At 41.5% G+C, this 22,058-nt stretch overlaps 1 protein-coding gene across 1 annotated transcript in view; it reads right to left on the bottom strand.

Annotated features, from left to right (window-relative positions):
* Positions 1-22,058, bottom strand: part of LOC124711453 (bicaudal D-related protein homolog) — a 545,080-nt gene that overhangs the window by 22,701 nt on the left and 500,321 nt on the right. Inside the window, exons 2-5 of the mRNA XM_047241539.1 lie at positions 21,153-21,368; positions 15,408-15,524; positions 9,359-9,505; positions 614-823 (exon numbers count right to left, since the gene is read on the bottom strand). Coding sequence (XP_047097495.1) covers positions 614-823; positions 9,359-9,505; positions 15,408-15,524; positions 21,153-21,368 — 690 coding nt within the window. The remainder of the gene's footprint in view (positions 1-613; positions 824-9,358; positions 9,506-15,407; positions 15,525-21,152; positions 21,369-22,058) is intronic.

Here is a 22,058-nt window from a genome sequence, read left to right as displayed (position 1 = left end):
TATGCATAAAACAACTGAGAAACTATGTTTAAAAAGTTGATAAATGCTTATTAATTAGAGATGAAATACTGAAAGCAATAATTATAGCAGTGATGCAAATACCAAGTAGACTTACAAACACCAATATGTAATAATAAAGTATACATTTATTCTTCATGTTAATATTTCTGTCAATGGTTATAGTAATGTAAATAATATAATCTCACAAACTGCTAAATATCGCAATGTATAAATTCTTTGTATGGTGTTCAACAGATGCTAAATGAAACCCACTGAAGATGGAGAAACTTCTCCAAAGCATGTATGGATAGTAAAACAAGAAGGAATTGTGTTTGCTCAAGGCATAACCATGTTTCCCAATAACATATTAGGCAGCAAACATAGATAAGGAAAGAGCTTTGAGCACAAAACAGAAGTTCAAAATTCACATGCAACTTGTGACTTCTGTATCTAAGAAAAAGGGTATTTTAACTCCAAGAAAATTTTCTCTATTGTGTCAGATGTTTGCAATATGAATACATTGTACCTAGATGATATGCTGTGACGAATATACAGATAATTGAAATCACCACTGAACTACATCAATAAATACTCTGTTTTGAAATGTACCTACCGCATCTGGTGTAAGTGTTCCAAGGAGTGGTGATCCTTCTCCATTGGCATCATTTTCACACTCCATTTCAGCAAGTAAGGAGCGATGGCCAGCAACTCCGGAGCTGTTATTTGAGGACGCTGCTGCTGTGGATGCGAGTGCTTCCAGTCTCTCACCAAGGGAGCCATTTGCTGTTCTGAGGTGATCAAGTTCCCGTTGTGCATTCCTTAGCTGTAACACAAATAAGGTTTGTTCATATCTTTCGTATCACTGTGCGACTTGTGACGAAGCAAGCTGGGATACATTTACTTCCCCTCTTGTTTTGAAATCTGCCTCCTTAAATTAGTTTTTTCACTTTTAACTTATTACCATTAAAATACATAAATATGATCTGCTTTTCATAAAAGAGAAAGGTTGGCCCTCAGTTTTAAAGTTTTGTGCTTAGTTTTGTCTATGTAATTGATTATCTAATTTATTCTGATTATTTCTAGTTAATATCTTTCATTACAGGGTGAAATCAGTAATTGTTTCATAACTTAATTTCTATTGTTGACTTATAAACAAATATCAATTCTATACTAATTGTAAACATTTGCAAGGTGAAACACTGGCATTCTTTAAGTATTTATTTGGCTCTATGAGAAAACATGTTAGCAGAGCCAGCTCTTAATTAATTCTAAAGTAATTACCAGTTTTGTCCAAAGTATTGTTTGCATAACTATATCTGTTAATTTCATCATTTAAACAAATAATTCAGGCTAACTCTTGCAGTAGAAGGAACTGCTGAAAAGACAGAATTTTTCAATGTATTCAGTTAATTGAATGAGTTAAGTTTTAATTTCCCCCATGAACCATGGACCTTGCCGTTGGTGGGGAGGCTTGCGTGCCTCAGCGATACAGATAGCCGTACCGTAGGTGCAACCACAACGGAGGGGTATCTGTTGAGAGGCCAGACAAACATGTGTTTCCTGAAGAGGGGCAGCAGCCTTTTCAGTAGTTGCAAGGGCAACAGTCTGGATGATTGACTGATCTGGCCTTGTAACAATAACCAAAACGGCCTTGCTGTGCTGGTACTGCGAACGGCTGAAAGCAAGGGGAAACTACAGTTGTAATTTTTCCCGAGGGCATGCAGCTTTACTGTATGATTACATGATGATGGCATCCTCTTGGGTAAAATATTCCGGAGGTAAAATAGTCCCCCATTCGGATCTCCGGGCGGGGACTACTCAAGAGGATGTTGTTATCAGGAGAAAGAAAACTGGCGTTCTACGGATTGGAGCGTGGAATGTCAGATCCCTTAATCGGGCAGGTAGGTTAGAAAATTTAAAAAGGGAAATGGATAGGTTGAAGTTAGATATAGTGGGAATTAGTGAAGTTCGGTGGCAGGAGGAACAAGACTTCTGGTCAGGTGACTACAGGGTTATAAACACAAAATCAAATAGGGGTAATGCAGGAGTAGGTTTAATAATGAATAGGAAAATAGGAATGCGGGTAAGCTACTACAAACAGCATAGTGAACGCATTATTGTGGCCAAGATAGATACGAAGCCCACACCTACTACAGTAGTACAAGTTTATATGCCAACTAGCTCTGCAGATGACGAAGAAATTGAAGAAATGTATGATGAAATAAAAGAAATTATTCAGATTGTGAAGGGAGACGAAAATTTAATAGTCATGGGTGACTGGAATTCGAGTGTAGGAAGAGGGAGAGAAGGAAACATAGTAGGTGAATATGGATTGGGGGACAGAAATGAAAGAGGAAGCCGCCTGGTCGAATTTTGCACAGAGCACAACATAATCATAACTAACACTTGGTTTAAGAATCATGAAAGAAGGTTGTATACATGGAAGAACCCTGGAGATACTAAAAGGTATCAGATAGATTATATAATGGTAAGACAGAGATTTAGGAACCAGGTTTTAAATTGTAAGACATTTCCAGGGGCAGATGTGGACTCTGACCACAATCTATTGGTTATGACCTGTAGATTAAAACTGAAGAAACTGCAAAAAGGTGGGAATTTAAGGAGATGGGACCTGGATAAACTAAAAGAACCAGAGGTTGTACAGAGATTCAGGGAGAGCATAAGGGAGCAATTGACAGGAATGGGGGAAATAAATACAGTAGAAGAAGAATGGGTAGCTTCGAGGGATGAAGTAGTGAAGGCAGCAGAGGATCAAGTAGGTAAAAAGACGAGGGCTAGTAGAAATCCTTGGGTAACAGAAGAAATATTGACTTTAATTGATGAAAGGAGAAAATATAAAAATGCAGTAAGTGAAACAGGCAAAAAGGAATACAAACGTCTCAAAAATGAGATCGACAGGAAGTGCAAAATGGCTAAGCAGGGATGGCTAGAGGACAAATGTAAGGATGTAGAGGCCTATCTCACTAGGGGTAAGATAGATACCGCCTACAGGAAAATTAAAGAGACCTTTGGAGATAAGAGAACGACTTGTATGAATATCAAGAGCTTAGATGGAAACCCAGTTCTAAGCAAAGAAGGGAAAGCAGAAAGGTGGAAGGAGTATATAGAGAGTCTATACAAGGGCAATGTACTTGAGGACAATATTATGGAAATGGAAGAGGATGTAGATGAAGATGAAATGGGAGATTTGATACTGCGTGAAGAGTTTGACAGAGCACTGAAAGACCTGAGTCGAAACAAGGCCCCCGGAGTAGACAATGTTCCATTGGAACTACTGACGGCCGTGGGAGAGCCAGTCCTGACAAAACTCTACCATCTGGTGAGCAAGATGTATGAAACAGGCGAAATACCATCAGACTTCAAGAAGAATATAATAATTCCAATCCCAAAGAAAGCAGGTGTTGACAGATGTGAAAATTACCGAACTATCAGCTTAATAAGTCACAGCTGCAAAATACTAACATGAATTCTTTACAGACGAATGGAAAAACTAGTAGAAGCCAACCTCGGGGAAGATCAGTTTGGATTCTGTAGAAACACTGGAACACGTGAGGCAATACTGACCTTACGACTTATCTTAGAAGAAAGATTAAGGAAAGGCAAACCTACGTTTCTAGCATTTGTAGACTTAGAGAAAGCTTTTGACAATGTTGACTGGAATACTCTCTTTCAAATTCTAAAGGTGGCAGGGGTAAAATACAGGGAGCGAAAGGCTATTTACAATTTGTACAGAAACCAGATGGCAGTTATAAGAGTCGAGGGACATGAAAGGGAAGCAGTGGTTGGGAAGGGAGTAAGACAGGGTTGTAGCCTCTCCCAGATGTTGTTCAATCTGTATATTGAGCAAGCAGTAAAGGAAACAAAAGAAAAATTCGGAGTAGGTATTAAAATTCATGGAGAAGAAATAAAAACTTTGAGGTTCGCCGATGACATTGTAATTCTGTCAGAGACAGCAAAGGACTTGGAAGAGCAGTTGAATGGAATGGACAGTGTCTTGAAAGGAGGATATAAGATGAACATCAACAAAAGCAAAACAAGGATAATGGAATGTAGTCTCATTAAGTCGGGTGATGCTGAGGGAATTAGATTAGGAAATGAGGCACTTAAAGTAGTAAAGGAGTTTTGCTATTTGGGGAGCAAAATAACTGATGATGGTCGAAGTAGAGAGGATATAAAATGTAGGCTGGCAATGGCAAGGAAAGCGTTTCTGAAGAAGAGAAATTTGTTAACATCCAGTATTGATTTAAGTGTCAGGAAGTCATTTCTGAAAGTATTCGTATGGAGTGTAACCATGTATGGAAGTGAAACATGGACGATAAATAGTTTGGACAAGAAGAGAATAGAAGCTTTCGAAATGTGGTGCTACAGAAGAATGCTGAAGATTAGATGGGTAGATCACATAACTAATGAGGAAGTATTGAATAGGATTGGGGAGAAGAGAAGTTCATGGCACAACTTGACCAGAAGAAGGGATCGGTTGGTAGGACATGTTCTGAGGCATCAAGGGATCACCAATTTAGTATTGGAGGGCAGCGTGGAGGGTAAAAATCGTAGAGGGAGACCAAGAGATGAATACACTAAGCAGATTCAGAAGGATGTAGGTTGCAGTAGGTACTGGGAGATGAAAAAGCTTGCACAGGATAGAGTAGCATGGAGAGCTGCATCAAACCAGTCTCAGGACTGAAGACCACAACAACAACAACAACAAGTTTTAATTGTAATTTCTGTAAATTAAACATCAAAAAATGTATAGTTTCAGTGTCTATTATTGTGAGGACATATAAGGGCCCAATTTTTGGTCCCGAGACAATCAGTCCCCTGTAGAGTTTCAGACGAGAAACCTGTGTTGGTTAGAACAACAACAATACATCAACTTAACTGTGAACTAAGTGTAATAGGCTGTGTGTTAAAACAATGACAGTGTCTATTCAATACATACTGTAATATTCTGCAAGACTTGTGAACTATGTGGTTAGCTTTTTACTGCACATAGATATTCAACAGTAATCTATGGTAGCGGTATGTTGATGTTTGTCTGAAAACTATTAATGAGGTTTATCGAAAGTTAAACAATAGTGCACTGTTCATATTAACTGTGTACACTGGGGTGTTGTGAACAGTGAAAATAAAGAACTGTGAAATGCAACTGTGCACCTGTTGGCTACACCTTTTACAGTCGTCAGTATTGAACTTCCACACCCCATTTTTCAGCCAGTATCACAACTTAGTACGTTGACACCAAGAACTATCAATAAAGAAATAAAGGAGGCGGACGTCACAGACTGTTGCATAGATGATGAATAAATTATACAGTGAATAACTGAAAGTAAAGTAATTGTTCAGGAATAACCTTCACGTGATTATATTTAAAAAATAGTTGATTGCAAGTATTCGAACTAATTATTTCTCTGTGTTTTACAATGAATGGTTGAAAGGACAAGAACAACCAAAAAAGAAAATTTTAAACATCAGCACTTACTATCAGAAGAAATGTCAGTATTGCCTATAGACACACATAGAAGTAGACAGCCTATCCTACATTTTGGAACTAATAGTTCCTTCCTGGGAGAGGAGTGGATCATGAAACATTAAAAATAAATGACAGGTCACTCAGACTTGAGGGGATGTTTTGGCGCATTTATTGTGCAGTCCACATCTCATGCCAAGTAACTCACATTTTCAAAATTGAGAATTTCCTTTTTTTGTAAGACTTATGCAGATGAAGACACAATTCAAGAGGCATTGATAAATTAGTTGTGAGAGGAGGCAGAAAACTTCAGAGTGGTTTGCAGGTGTAAAGTAAATAAATGTGGATGGAGTTAATATGAAAAGATGATGTTTCAGGTAAATTTATGCACTGTTTTAGTTCTTTGTTTCATTATGATTAGTAGCAAGAAATATCAATTGCTTTATGCAAGCTATATTATGTGAGGTCACATTACAAGGTGTTGAAGAATGTATTACCTTATGGAAGAATGTTTCTTTCTGCTAAAGCTATGGTCTCATTTAATTTTTGATGAAATAAGTTACACATTACAGCAGTGAGAATTCATTTTAACTGAGCACATTAAACATGCAAGTTACGCCAAGAGTGCCTTCACTGAAAAGTATGGCAAGGATGCATCAAAATAGTTCAGCGCCAAATGGCTGTCTAAACCTCAGAAAGTAAGAAATACATTGGAAATCTGAGGTAGGAAGATTTTAGATAAAATGTGCATATGGGTGTATTTCCAGTTTTTCTAGACACGAAGGTTGGAAAAGTATGTTTACTGTTGTGGCGATGCCACAGTGGCCTACTGCCAAGGGGTTGGCAAGTTTGGGAACAAAAGAGTTTCAAAACAAGAGCACTGCTACTCGACACAGCAAACGACAGGCCTGGCTGTAGTGCATTCTTGCTTGATCACATGACTCGGTACAACCACATTCCAGTTCAAAGGAGTGTGCAAGGTTACCTCATAGTGCAAGTACAAAAAGTGATTACAGAAACTGTCATCATGAGCAGTTTTGGCAGGCTGTTATTAATATCATTAAATTTATTAATGCTGAAAAGGAAAAAAAAGAGCTTCTGTGCAGGCCAGAATATACATGGAAAAATTAGCACTATGATCTAAAAATTATGGCAGTAGGGAATTGATGCTTAGAGTGGTATTCAAATATTAACCTCAAAGAAGACTAAGTAATGTGCACAACACAAAAGATACCTCATTGACAACGTGAATGATTTTGTGATATTATGAGCCATACAAAGAAATACAAAATCTGTGATGATTTCACACCTTTTGTTGCAAAGAACTGAACTTTAATTGTAGTAATAATGTGCAAATCAGAGGGTATAGCTCAAAATGTGAAATAATACACATTACACTGTTAATACATTGATGAGCCAAAGCATTATGACAGCTGCTGTTCATGAAACTGAATGCCATCTGGCAGCATTGCAGGTATGTTGGCATGGATTGAATATAAGAGGAGTAGAAATGAATAGAGAATCATTAAAAAGGGAAATCTACTGACATAAGCAACTTTGACAAAGAGAAGACGGTTATGGTCCAGCAGCTTGGAACGACCATCTCAGAAACAACATTTTGGGTTGCCTCCTCACGTGCTACTGTTGTGAGCACTATGGAAAGTGGATGAAGGGTGGTGAAACTGCAGGTAGGTGATAAAGTGTTGTGGATCCATATCTCACTACATACTGTGGAGGCCGGGGGCTTACCCAGTCTGTAAAGCTGGATAGGCAGCAATCTTTGGCTCATCTGATGACAGTGCAGGTACATTACACTGCTTGGCACACACTGCTGAACATGGATCTCCACAGAGGATGTATCCTGTGTGTTTAGTTTTGATAATGACATTATTAATTACAACAGTTGGCATAGGATCATCAATATTAGACCATAAATCTATGGAAATGTGTGTCTGGTTGGACGAATCACATTTTTTGTTACACCATGTTGAGGGTTGTGCCAGGATATGCCATTAACAGGGCAAATCACTGTGTCAGAAGATGTGCTCCACCACAGACAAAGGCTGATGGGGGCAGCATACTGCTATGGGGGGACATTTACCTGGGCTGTTATGGGACCTTGTAGTAGTAATCAAAGGCTATGTGAACATCATTGCAGGCCACCTGCATCCATTTCCTGCTTAGTGTCTTCTCTGATGGCAATGGCATTTCCAGTGGGATAACTGTCTATATCACAAGGCTATAATCATGCTACAGTGGTTTGAGGAGTATAATAGTAAACTCACACTTATTTTTTGCCCTCCAAATCTGATTTGTGCTCGATGGGACTCTACTGAGAGCCAACTCTGTGCTTACAAACCAGCAGCCTGTAATTTATGAGAATTGAGTGGCCTTTGCATAAACATTTGATGCCACATAACTCCACAAATCTAGCAAGGACTTGTCGAATCCAGACCACACAGAATCATTGCTGTAATGTGGTTTTCAAGGAAGACCAAAAAAACTGTTAGGCAGATGGTGATAATGTTTTGCCTCATCAGTGTAAATTATGTCAAACTACAAGAGGCATTCAATAAGTGATACAACACATTAATTTTCTGAAAGCAGGAGGCTTTTATTCACGATTCCAATACCCCTTATTATTCCCCATTCTTTTGGTTACAAAACCCTATTTTTCAGCATAATCTTCATTCAGTGTGATGGCCTCCTGTTGCCTTACTGAGGGGGCATGTGTGCCCGAATGTTACCAGTCTTCTGGTCAATGTCAGAGCCACGGTCTTTCTGCACCAATAATCTCCCCCATCATCCATGTAGTGCTTCCGGCCTTCATTGGGCCAAACAGATGAAGTCAGAGGTGCAAGATCTGAGATGTAGAATGGATGAGGGAGAACAGCCCAATGAAGTTTTGTGAGGTCCTCTTGGGTGTTCAGACTTGTGTGAGGTCTTGCATTATTTGTGTTGCCACGGACAAGGAGAAGTTCATTTGCATTTTTGTGGTAGTGAACATGCTGAAGTAATTTCTTCAATTTCCTGAGGGCAGCCCAGTAAACTTTAGAGTTTATCATTGCACTATTAGTGAAGATATGAAACAGAATATTGTATTCAGTGTACCAGAAGACTGTCACCATGACTTTACTGACTAAGGGTGCAGCTTTGAACTTTTTATTTGGAGGAGAGGTGATGTGGTGCCACTCCACAGATTGTATCGAGTTTGAAGTGATGAACCCACGTTTCAACACCTGTGAAGATGTTCGACAAGATATTGTCATAATCATTCTCTTAACACACAATCAACTTCACACAGATGGTCCTTCATTGGTCTTTACGGTCTTCCACTAGGCTGCGAGGAACCCAGCGGGTACACATCATTGAGTATCCCAGCTGTTGGACGAGTGTGTCACACTACCAACAGAGATGTCCAGTTGAGCAGCAAGATGTCTGATTGTGATCTGTAGGTCATCTCAAATGAGATTGTCCACATGTTCCAACATTGCAGGAGTCGTAGCTGTGGGTGGCCAGCCAGCATGTGGGAGATCGGAGAGGTTTGTGTGACCTTGTTGTGATGATGACAGGGGCCTCACCCAATGAGTCACTGTGCTTTTGTTCACTGCCGGGTCTCAGTAAACAATCTGCAAGTGCCTATTAATATCTGTGATTCTCTGGTTTTCTGACAAAAGTAACTCAATGGCATCTCTCTGCTTGTACCGTGTGGCAGCACTCCACTTGTAAGAAGACTGTAGTGTATGCTGTTACTATCTCCCCTTCCTATTTTTGTGTGTATAAACGACGGTGCTGCCATCGTCTCAGGCCACCAGTTCACTTTGTCAGGTGATATGAAATAAGAGAGTGGTGTATAGATTTGCAACTCACCTGCATCTCCTGGTCGCGCACCTGGTGCTCGAGCAGCACGACACGGTCTGTGGCGTCCTCCAGGGCTGCCCTGATTGCATCCCGCTCCTCCAGCAGTGTGCGAATGCGCCACTCCAGGTCACTCTTCTTCTCTGATAGCAGCTGCACCTGTGTCCGTGCTTCATTATGAGTATATTATGAGGGCAGACAAATCAATTTTTACATAAACAATGAAAAAACTTGTTTTCTGCACTGTCAACTGGGACAACTTTGCCATGTGTCTCAACTTCGCCAGTTTTTGAAAATGATTGCACACTGCTCTGCAAAACTGAAGGACGAGCTAGATAAAATAACATATTAACTACTGGGTGCAAATTAATGAAAGAGTGGGAGAATGTTGCCATAGGTCTTCAGTCATGCACAGAAAATTGAACACCACACGGTGTGACGTAAGAGTAACTGTAGTGCAACATGGAGGCAGCTGAAGGAAAGGAAAAAGAAAATTTGTATCACTCAGAGAGCCATTATGATGAACTGTGGCAGTTATCTTCATTTCAATACGGCATGAAGACAACATATGGATGACTTCACTTGGGGAAGAATTATTGGGAAACTGGAAGAAGGATGAAGTGTGATGAGTGTAACCCTGTAATTGTTCATAGCATTGTTTCACGTGCGTGGGAAGCATTCCAGACCACATATACTGCCGCACGAAGGAGAGTAAGTTGTCGACCTTGGTCAGATGACTGCAACATTGTGGAATAGGCAAGAAGTGACCCACGTTCAACAGCAGGTGTAATTGCAGTCACATTTTAATGAACTGCGTTGGATGCTATTTCACACTCTACAGTTGCACGGCAACTGAATGGAGGTGGTCACTTTGCCTGACGACCAGTATATCATGTTTCGTTGACACTCGCGTATCAGTGACACCGTTTGCGCGAGTGCCAAGAGCACAGAGACTGGACCAGCGAGTAGTGGGGTTGCAGGCCCTTCTCAGATGAGAGCAGATTCAGTCTGGTTAGTGATTTTGGACTCTCTCTCACATGGTGAGAGGTGGGAACAAGCAGTGCACCCAGTAACACTGTCAAACATGATTGTTGTGGTCGTACAGGTGTTATCATGTGGGGAAGCATAATTTTGCACGAGTGTACTGACCTCCAATTCTTTGAACACTGTACATTCACTGGTCAATGTTATTGCGACAGTGTACTCCTTCCCCAGGTGTGTCTTTTCTGGGATGCATTCAGCCCTGATTTTGTTTTCATGGATGACAATGCATGGCTGCATTGAACAGTGGAGGAGTAGCTCTTGGAACGAGAGGATATTTGGTGTATTTACTGGTCTGCCCGTTCCCCCAATTTAAATTCCACGGAGCATGTGAGAGATACATTGGGGGTGACGTATTGCAGAACCTCTACATGCATCAACGAACGTCCAGCAGTTGTCAACTGCGGCACTGGAGCAATGGAAGGCCCTTCCGTAAGAACTCCGTAACAACCTTGTGACCAACATGGGAGCATATTGCAAAACATGCATTTTTGTCTATGGTGATCACACACTCCATTAAGAACAATGTCCCGGACTTTATAAGTCCATGGAACCATCATGGATCTCAGTGACTTCATTATAATTATTGTCTTTGGACAAAAGTGTCAGTATTTCCGTCTCATTGCATGTATGTTTCAATTGTCCTCTGACTACAAGTTGCTAATATGTAAGATCCAAGTTCCATTGAGCTATGTTACTTCACAGTGTCACATCATGCAAAAGTCAATTTCTTCCTTCAGTTTTACACACCAGTGTATTTAGCGCTCTGTGAAGTTCCTGACCTAACCAACAGAGGCACCACTGTTCGCATCGCACGTAAAATACATTTACGAGGCAATTAAAATTAACATTTACGAGGGTAATCCCAAAAGTAAGGTGTCCTATTCTTCTATGAGTACAGAACTCTGTTTGTGTGGCAGTTGGTCACACTGTTATGAAGAGTGCTTCACGAACTGTGCGTAAACATGCGCACGCCGCGCTGAGCTGTCTTGGCTTGGCAGCCGTTGAGAATGGAGTCCCCGTTGTATGTTACCGCCATGTGCGAATTGCGCGTAGTTACTCGGTTTTTTAACGGAAAGGGCACTGCGCCGATTGAAATCCATCGCCAATTGACGGAAGTGTATGGTGAGTCGTGCATGGATATCAAAAATGTTCGTAAGCACCGCTCACAGAATTTTAACGGAAACGTTGAACTTCCAGAAGGTGTGCGCAAGATGGGTGCCGCGTATGCTGACTGAGGACCACATGCGGCAACTAGTTGATGCTCCCTGCGCATTTCTTCACCGCCTTGTAGGCGAACAGGACAACTTTCTGGTCTTAATTGTCACGGGTGACGAAACCTGGCCATACCACTTTACGCCTGATACCAAGTAACAATAACGGCAGTGGCGGCATCCTTCTTCGCCAAAGCCGCGGAAATTCGAACAAACACCGTCTGCTGGTAAAGTCATGACAACCGGTTTTTGGGATCAGAAAGGAGTATTGTTGGTCGACTTTGTGCCCACTGGGACGACAATTAACGCTGACAGGTACTGTGATACTCTGAAAAACTCAAACGGGCAATTCAGAACCGGAGAAGAGGAATGTTGAGCAAGCGTGTAAACATTCTCCATGACAACGCTCGCCCACACATCGCTCGGCAAACCGTTGCTCTCCCTCAACGGTTTCAGTGGAACAATCACCCACCCACCCTATAGTCCTGACATGGCGCCCAGTGACTATCACCTGTTCCCTAAGTTAAAAGAACATTTGGCAGGAAAGCGATTCAGTTCCGACGACGAGGTGAAAGAAGATGTTCATAACTTTCTGAACAGCATGGCGGCGAGCTAGTATGACATGGGCATACAAAAACCGCAACAGCATCTACAAAAATGCATCGACAGGATTGGTGATTATGTCGAAACATGGCTAAATGTTCAAGCTGTAAACTGATGTAAACCACTGTAGAAATAAACAGGTCTATGTACTTATAAAAAAAATAGGAGACCTTACTTTTGGGATTACCCTCGTTATAACGGCGATTTTGCGTGATTTCGGCGTTGTCACCTGTTTACAGTATTTTTTTTCTTTTTATCTTCGAGGCTTTTTTGTCTACGTAAGTGCCTTGCCTATTAATTCATATTTGAGTAAAAAATTACTTGTTCTGCTTAGTAGAGAATACAACTGCCTTTCAGAATTGCGTTTTAGATACTTGTATCCATATTATGTTTCACATTATTCGGCAGCGTTGCACCATTATATTCAATAGAAACAAGACAATATTGCCAACTACGAATATTATAATTTTTTCCAGTACTTCCGTAATTCAACTCAGGTAGCTCGTTTCTCTTCCTATTTGACATATTAAAATTTCAAGATGGATCAGGACCAAGCTGAGAGTTCTCGGGTACCATTGTAACGATATATTGCTCTGCACGTATGTCTGTGCAGTGTTTAGTAAGAAAATGAGCAGTGGAAAAGCAGTTGAAAGGTATACTATTATGATTGGAACCATTAAGAGACAACAGGGCGCCAGACTGCATTGAATAATGATGAGGAAGAAGAGATCCTCAAACCGGCCCTTGTCAGTTCTGTGTAGAAGGTGAGTTCTAGGTCTCATCTCTTCGAACAGCTGATGGAGGGTTCTAATGGCTCTGAGCACTATGGGACTTAGCAGCTGAGGTCATCAGTCCCCTAGAACTTAGAACTACTTAAACCTAACTAACCTAAGGACATTACGCACATCCATGCCCGAGGCTGGATTCGAACCTGCGACCGTAGCGGTCGCACGGTTCCAGACTGTAGCACCTAGAACTGCTCAGCCACTCCAGCCGGCTGATGGAGGGAAACAGTTTTATTTCCCTAACACTCTTTATGAAGATTTACTTAATGTGCAATTCGCCCGTACAATGAAATATAGGAAAGATCTGCCTTTTCTGACGAACATTCCAGAATTTTTTCTGAATTCTAAAGGACCGGTACTTATTTCCCAATAAAGAGTATTCAAAATATAAATAATCTCTTCTCTGGCGTTGATTGTTTTAACACAGTTTGCAAAGTTGACCTTTTTTGAAGTAACTTAGCCATCGCTGTTTGCAAATTTTTAATGTAAAAATAGTTCATTTATTTCTCTAGTTTCCAGAGACTGAAACTAGAGGGCAAGCCTAATGATTTATGACCATCTTAAAGATTTTTTTTTATGTATCAGTTTGTACATCATCTGTAAGAAAAAGAAAAAAAGTGGCAAAGCTGTTCTTGTTTGCAGTGCAAACCGTTTTATTGTCTCTAAAAATATTTGTCTTTACAATTTAGATGCTTCCGCATGCATTCGGCCAATTCTGGAAACATTAATTTCCACTCATATTGGTATGTCGAAGACATGGTTTTAGAAGACTTTAACAGGCTCTTGGGACGGATGAAAATCTTTGCCCACTTATTATTTGCGTGACATAAGAGGAAAAAATCGAAGTCATTAGTCGATACATTATGTTAATATGGGTGACTAAGCATCAATTCGAAGTTTTTCTCCGTCAAATAACCGACTGTTTGACAGAGCCTCTGACAGCTTGGACTGCCGTGATGATGAATGATATGACGTTTTCAACTTTTCCCCTGATTTCACCAATGACTTGTAACAAACATTAGCATTCAGACCTAACTGTACTTCGATCCTTTTAAGCAATGAAGGCCAAGACTTCTGCATTGCTCTCGCTTGTGAGCGGAGTTCTGTCGCTGGCTGCCCACTGCTAAAGGAACGGCACACTGTACTGAGTGGTCCCAAGAAGGACCGAGCAAAGCCTAACATCGTACGCATGCAACACATCATTCACACGTCTAGTTTTGCATGACGTGACTGAATCTACTTTAAAGGAATGGTCACCACGTGTCTAATGTAATAAAATGAAGAAGCAATCACTTTCCTTGAGAATGTTTCGTGGGCGAACCAGTTTCATTGGTTTCGGTTCATCTCCAAATACCGAAAAAGCTGGCTGTTAGCTTACTTTTTGGCTCGTGTGAATATGTACATGTTTCGTATTCTGTTACGATGTTGCACTTCGACGGTCGAATTTTTTGAGCATTTTCTTACATCAGCTTCTTACGAGCCTGAGCTTCATTCATATTGTACATACGTCACAGTAAATCTCATGTTGACCTTGTGGCACATAGTATCGTAGTTCTTCGGAAGAAAAGCTGATTTTGGTACAACTTCACGAAATTCGTCACAGCTGAAAGAACGAACATGACGAAATTCAGCATGCCAATTTTGAATAGCCTTCTCTGAAAGCGACACAACCCAGAAGTTGAATGAAGCGATCCAACAGAAACCTTCTCGTGAAGGTGCCAGAACCACCGATATCATGTGTTTGATCGTTCTCCCCTTTTCCTGCACACACACACACACACACACACACACACACACACACACACACACATTCTAACTACTAACAGCGCCATATTTTCACCTGGTGGCAAATAGTGGAACTATTATTTTTCATCATACTTTGCGAGCGCACCGATTAATGAACAATTAATGATGTTTCAGTGTTCTGCGACGTATACAGCCCGCACCGCAGCACTCGAAACTTCATCAGTTTAATTATAACCACGCATAGTACAACGAAAAGGACTACGTGTGTCCACATTGCCTTTATCGAGTGTGTCTACACTCCCACTCTTCCGTGTTTCAGTCACCTCATTGAAACTACATATGTACACTTTAATGCTGAATAAGAGAAGAATGTACGAAAATACAGCAACTTCTGTAAGTATTATGTGTGTTAAAATACATTGTTTCGAGCGATGTTTAGCATTTCGTCAAATAATACGTAATTTATGATTGTTGTGAATGTGATGGTCATAATCATCTGATAGAAGCTATTATTCCTTCTGTGACTTCTGATTCTGCGCTCTACTACATAGAAAGGCGCCTGTTAAGCCTGTTGTTAGTTTTGAGATGCCACGAGAGTGGCATTCTGTCCAGTGAACTTTAGCGAATGTTTTTCATCTGTGATGTAGTAAGTAGTCTCTGAGGAAGGCTTACCTCATCCCTGAGGACCTCCAGGCTGCTGACGTGGTCCTGGAGGCTGGACTTCTTCAGGTTGCACTGGTCTCGCAGGCCCTGTAGCTGTGACGTCAGCTGCTCCTCCGTCCTCGCAGACTGCACCAACACAGTTACACAACTCAGTTAACAGAAAGACTCATACGGAAATAGACAGACAAGGAATTTGGAGTTTATAATAATTTTGGAAGCACGTTATTGCGGATTTTATGAAGGTGACATTAACTGCTTATTGCAATTACCAGTGCATAGTAATTTACGTTTCTAACTGAATATTCACTGTGTCTGTACGATTTATTTGTCTGCCTTCGGGGTGTAAACAACTGTTTACGACATACCACGGTACTACAGGGAACATCCAGACGAAAAATTTGATAAAAGACACTTGTGGTCCATCCAGCCAGGGTAAACCTCAAACTGTCCTACAAAAGGTCACCTTAGTTACAGCACATGCGCGCCGCGCGAAATTTTTAATACCCTCCCGCCCTTTTACGCCACCGGATTCGTCGTGCACTTACAAATTGTAAAACTGACGTTTGTGTAAATTTTAACTCGCAATTTTGTGAATTCTAAAAAACGTGAAACTAAGATTTTTTTTTTCGCGGCCAGGTTAGACAACTGTTCTTTTAAGTATTAATTTTTGATCGAAATGGAAACGTAATTACTTTTTGCATAACTTGTCCGAGAAGTCTTTTCTGTTTATTACCCACACAGGTAAGGTTAACAAACTTACGTTAACGAAGGCCGGTGTCATAAGAGAACGAAAGGATACTCAAACCTCGCGTGGTCCGCATGCGCTGTAGATTAGATGATTTTTGTAGTCCAATTTGAGGTGTCCCTTCCCCCCACCCCTTTCATGGAAAGGCAGGTTGTGTGAAAGAGTCGTAAACAAATAAAACCTAGAAGGTACGCAAAGGATGAGTATGTCTTGGAAGAAGGATATAGAGAGTTGAAACAAAAGCTTGCAAAAAGGTGACAGTGACGAAATACGAACTCCAGTAGAAAGAAGTGGCCATCGAGAAGTGTACAGCAGATAGTTCTGAGAGAGGACAGGGAAGGTGTTTGTAGTAAGAAATGTTGATATTGCAAAAAACGAAAAAGATGGAAGAAAGCAACGAGATAGTGAGTAAAGTGGATTTATGGAAGAATGAGAAAGATAAGATGAGAAATAAGAGGATTGATGACAGACAAGGCAGAATACTGAGAGAAGAATGCCTCAAGATGAGAGAAAATAAATTCGATGAACGACGGGGGACAGGACATGTAGAAATAGCAATTATGATGAATAAGAGGAATGTTTTGTTTTCCATCATCATCCTGGATTAATTTATCAAACCGCAGCGTGAGATATATGATCAAAGGGTCAAGGTGATCGCTCTACGGAACCGCAGGCCAGTAACAATCAACATCTCTGTCTTTTCCATTCATGATGAAGAAAATAAATGGCTAATAGATATAAAACATTACCTGGAGAGAGGGATAGTAGGTTTTAACGTCCAACTGACGACAAGGCCAAAACGTATTTTTTTTTATTTAAGTGTCTTGATCACAGAGTTTTTTTAGAACAGAATTGCCGATTTTTGGTATACAATAGCCATCTTCAGAATCTCTCATTCTGCTGTACTGCAACAAGTCATAACTATGTAACAATGATCTGAATTCGAGGTGTGACACAGTTACATAAGAGACATGCGACCATTTTATACGCATAAACTTCATTTATTCACCTCCACGCCTCCTTTTCTTCCCTTTAATCGATACTGATATACCTAGCATTCACGGATTATATATACAGCCTGTGTAAATCAAGTGTGCACTACACTTTATTATCATATTTTAAAATGCAAATTCATTTTGCAATGGTATATTTCAACTAGCACTTTGACAATAATTCGTCTTCATTCATATTTTGGCATTATATAATTGTTTATAAAACTGTTTTTTTTTCAAATTTCGCAATGTAGTTGCACACGCATTTCCTTGTGCTTTTTGTCACTGTTATCTATTATTAAAATTGTATTTTTTATTACATACTATATTGTGTTATTCACTGTTTGTGAGTGTATGTAATAAACAAAGGTTGTCAGTAGGTGCCTCCTTTCCCTTCCTCTTCCCATTCTTAATTTTAGCCGTACGAACTTTAATTTAACAGTGCAGCTTAATAAGATTCAGTCTTTTGTAAAACGTAATGTTATGTATTTGCTTCTTTTTCAGTAATACGAAACATGACTCCTGTCGCACGTAACTTTCATCTGTTTTCTCCCACGCCCTCATCCTTTGTCTTAGATTTCGTTTTTATTTTTGTTGTCTTTGTTTTCTTTTTGCTCTATTGTTACAATTTACTTTATAGTCTTTGCTACCGCAGGCCGTGGTGGCCAAGCGGTTCTAGGCGCTTCAGTCCGGAATCGCACGACTGCTACGGTCGCAGATTCGAATCCTGCCTCGGGCATGGATGTGTGTGATGACCTTAGGTTATATGTGACTGTAGGCTTTCCCGGCGTAAACCGTTGATGAAGGTTTCTCGGGTCTCCAGCCGGGTGGTAGCGTTGATGGCCCGCGACGTTTCGAGATATCAACGCTACCATCCGGCTGGAGACCCGAGAAACCTTCATCAACAGGTCTTAGATTAGTTGGGTTTAAGTAGTTCTAAGTTCTAGGGGACTGATAACTTCAGATGTTAAGTCCCATAGTGCTTAGAGCCATTTGTATAACGTCCTATTTGATATGCTTCGTTTTTGAGTAATTTTACATCTGTGTTTGGCTTGTCGAAAGCGTTTAGCAATACCTTGCGCCACTATTCACGCCACCTGGTGGTCATGTTTGTTACATTGTAACGTCATAGTTTCTCAGTTATACTCTGATGGTTCCTGTACATGACACTATTCCATGTGTATAAAGCTCCCTACTCCCTTTGGCATGATATTTTAATTTATGCTTTTCTTAGTTGTAGTCACTTTTATTATTTCGTAATTATTAAAAATAAAAAGCTGTGTTCCTCATGACTTTTGCAACCTTCGTGCAGATATTCTGAAGACGAGTTTTGATTGGTACTATTGTTACATACTAACGATTTATTGCAGTGCAGCAGGAGAGATTCTGATGATGGTTATTCTGTTCAAAAACCTGCGATCAAGACAATTAAATTAAAAAATTATGTACATCATATGATCGCTTTTCTCTAATTTTATGTCAAATTCTGTTTAAGGTCATAGAAGAAGGGGCACAAGCTGGGATGGAAAAGAACCATCCGGCATTTACCGTAATCAATTAAGGGAAACCGCAGAAAACAGATCTGGATGCCTGGTCGGGGATGTGAAACACCGTTAGATGACTGCAGATCTGTTTTGTTAACCAGTGCATCATCGCGGACGATGGAACTTGATCGCTAAAGTAAATTAAGTATTTTTTTACCTAGCGTTTATCATGCTGTAGACGTTCAGCTGATTTCATGTTCTGATAAAGTTATTTTTATTTAATGATCGGGAGCTCTTTCCGTCGCTACAGCAATTAGTTAACCGAAGGGCGCCGTTTGTCTCTAATTCTTTTAAGCTTTGTTCTGAATGTGGCATATTTTCTGAGGTTGGGTCTGGTTGGTTTGGGCTCCTGCGTGGGATAATTCACTCGGAATAATTGGCATCAGCTCTAGAAACTGACTGGCTACCATGCTGGGCATTGGGTGATCTTCCTCACATCACCTGCACTTCTGCAAAACTTTTTGAGAAGTTAGAGACTAAACTCAGATCTGGGAAGCAAAAGTATCTTCAGTGAAAGATTTTAAGATTGCAGCAGAGGAGAGGAAGAAGTACTGCAATGGCTCGGGGCCAATGTTCGCCACTTAAGTTCGCTTAACTTCTGTGCAGATTCGATCCGGCACTCGTTTACAGCCTTGTCCTGCAAGTCTGTGTTAAGCTACAGGATAAGGTCGCTGGGAAATGAAGTACTTGAACAATAATAATGAAGAAGATATACATGTAATATCATAGTACACTACTGGCCATTAAAATTGCTACACAAGAAGAAATGCAGATGATAAACGGGTATTCTTGGACAAATATATTGTACTAGAACTGACATGTGATTACATTTTCACGCAATTTGGGTGCACAGATCCTGAGAAATCAGTACCCAGAACAACCACCTCTGGCCGTAACAACGGCCTTGATACGCTTGGGCATTGAGTCAAACAGAGCTTCGATGGCGTGTACAGGTACAGCTGCCCATGCAGCTTCAACATGATACCACAGTTGATTGTGACGAGCCAGTTGCTCGGCCACCATTGACCAGACGTTTTCAATTGGTGAGAGATATGTAGAATGTGCTGGCCAGGGCAGCAGTCGAACATTTTGTGTATCCGGAAAGGTGTGTACAGGACGTGGAACATACGGTCGTGCATTATCCTACTGAAATATAGGGTTTCGCAGGGATCGAATGAAGGGTAGAGCCACGGGTCGTAACACATCTGAAATGTAACGTTCACTGGAACAAAGTGCCGTCAATGTGAACAAGAGGTGACCGAGACGTGTAACCAATGGCACCCCATGCCACCACGGCGGGAGATACGCCAGTATGGCAATGACGAATACACGCTTCCAATGTGCGTTCACCGCGATGTCGCCAAACACGGATGCGACCATGATGATGCTGTAAACAGAACCTGGATTCATCCGAAAAAATGACGTTTTGTCATTCGTGTACCCAGGTTCGTCGTCGAGTACATCATCGCAGGCGCTCCTGTCTGTGATGCAGCGTCAACGGTAACCGCAGCCACGGTCTCCGAGCTGATAGTCCATGCTGCTGCAAACGTCGTCGAACTGTTCGTGCAGATGGTTGTCGTCTTGCAAACGTCCCCATCTGTTGACTCAGGGATCGAGACGTGGCTGCACGATCCGTTACAGCCATGCGGATAAGATGCCTGTCATCTCGACTGCCAGTGATACGAGGCCGTTGGGATCCAGCACGGCGTTCCGTGTTGCCCTCCTGAACCCACCGATTCCATATTCTACTAACAGTCATTGGATCTCGACCAACGCGAGCAGCAGTGTCGCATTACTATAAACCGCAATCGCGATAGGCTACAATCCGACTTTTATCGAAGTGGGAAACGTGATGGTACGCATTTCTCTTCCATACACGAGGCATCACAACAACGTTTCCTAGGCAACGCCGGTCAACTGATCTTTGTGCATCAGAAATAGGTTAATGCTCTGAAAAGCTAACCATTTGCATATGACAGCATCTTCTTCCTGTCGGTTAAATTTCGCGTCTGTAGCACGTCATCTTCGTGGTGTAGCATTTTTAATGGCCAGTAGTGTATATTTACTGTAGAAAGATAAAAAGTGTCAAGGTAATGCGTTATAACACGGTAGTGATACCAGAGTGCCTCTATGCAGGTAAATGCCTTCCACTGGATTACAAAGTGCTGAAGGGTTCCAAGACAGAACTGGTGGGAGGTGGTCTGACGAAAGATAAAAAGAGACCTGGTAAAAAGACGAAATAAGTTGGAGGAGATTAGGGAGTGGGTAGGAACTGAGATTGTCAGTTGGTGCCTAGGAAGTCTAAATGGTACGGGAAAAAGAAAGAAAGAAAAAAAAAAGGAGAAGGAAGCTAAGTAGGCGTACAATAATGCCGTAAGGCTCAAGGGCGTGGTGCATGTCTTTCAGCCGCAGCCGGGGGGGGGGGGGGGGAGGGGGGGGCGACAGGAGCGAGGGTGGTGGGTGTGCACGCTACCTCCTTGAGCCTGGCGGCGAGGCGCAGGTTCTGCTCGGTGAGCTCCGCGACGAGCGCCGCCTTCTCGCGGTCGGTGCGTCGCAGCTCGGCCTCGCGCTCCGCCAGCTGGCGAGTCGCCGCCTGCAGGTCGGCCTGCAGCTCCAGCAGCCTGGACTCCGCCTCCGACCGCGCCGCCGCCAGCTGGCGCCGCAGCTCGTGCCGGTCCTGCTCCAGCCGCTGCAACAACACACAGACACGCCACCGTCAGCCTTCTGCTCTCTGTGAGGGCGGCGCAGCGCTGCGCAGAAAACTGACACGCAACATGGGAATATCTCAGCTGCAAAGTGGGGAGGGAGGTTGGGAAGGGGGTGGGGCACTTCCCCCTTATAACTATCCAAGGCTATGTCATTTTTTATAAACTAGAGAACGTTCGGTAGTTTTGTAATAGTATATATTACCGGTAGTATGCTGGTAGAGTAACATAAATGAATGTGGGGAAGAGAACCAGGGAGCCAATGACTTCTCTCTGTTCGCTAATGACCTTGCTGTTTAGCGTTGTCCACCTCAAATCATCCATCATTCTCTCTGTTTTTTGTTTGTTTGTGTCGCACTTAATTAGAACTGCGCATCATTCTGAGGTAGTTCATTGTGTATCTATATCCTTAATATACCGGGTGGTCAAAAAGTCAGTATAAATTGGAAAACTGAATAAATCACGGAATAATGGAGATTGAGAGATACAACTTGACACACATGCTTGGAATGACATTGGGTTTTATTAGAACCAAAAAAATTCAAACGTTCAAAAAATGTCCGACAGATGGCGCTTCATCCGGTCAGAATAGCAATAATTAGCATAACAAAGTAAGACAAAGCAAAGATGATGTTCTTTACAGGAAATGCTCATTATGTCCACCATTATTCCTC

Source organism: Schistocerca piceifrons, chromosome 8 (assembly GCF_021461385.2).
Source record: "Schistocerca piceifrons isolate TAMUIC-IGC-003096 chromosome 8, iqSchPice1.1, whole genome shotgun sequence".
NCBI classification, from domain to species: Eukaryota; Metazoa; Arthropoda; class Insecta; order Orthoptera; family Acrididae; genus Schistocerca; species Schistocerca piceifrons.
This window is presented reverse-complemented; position numbering and strand designations above follow the sequence as displayed.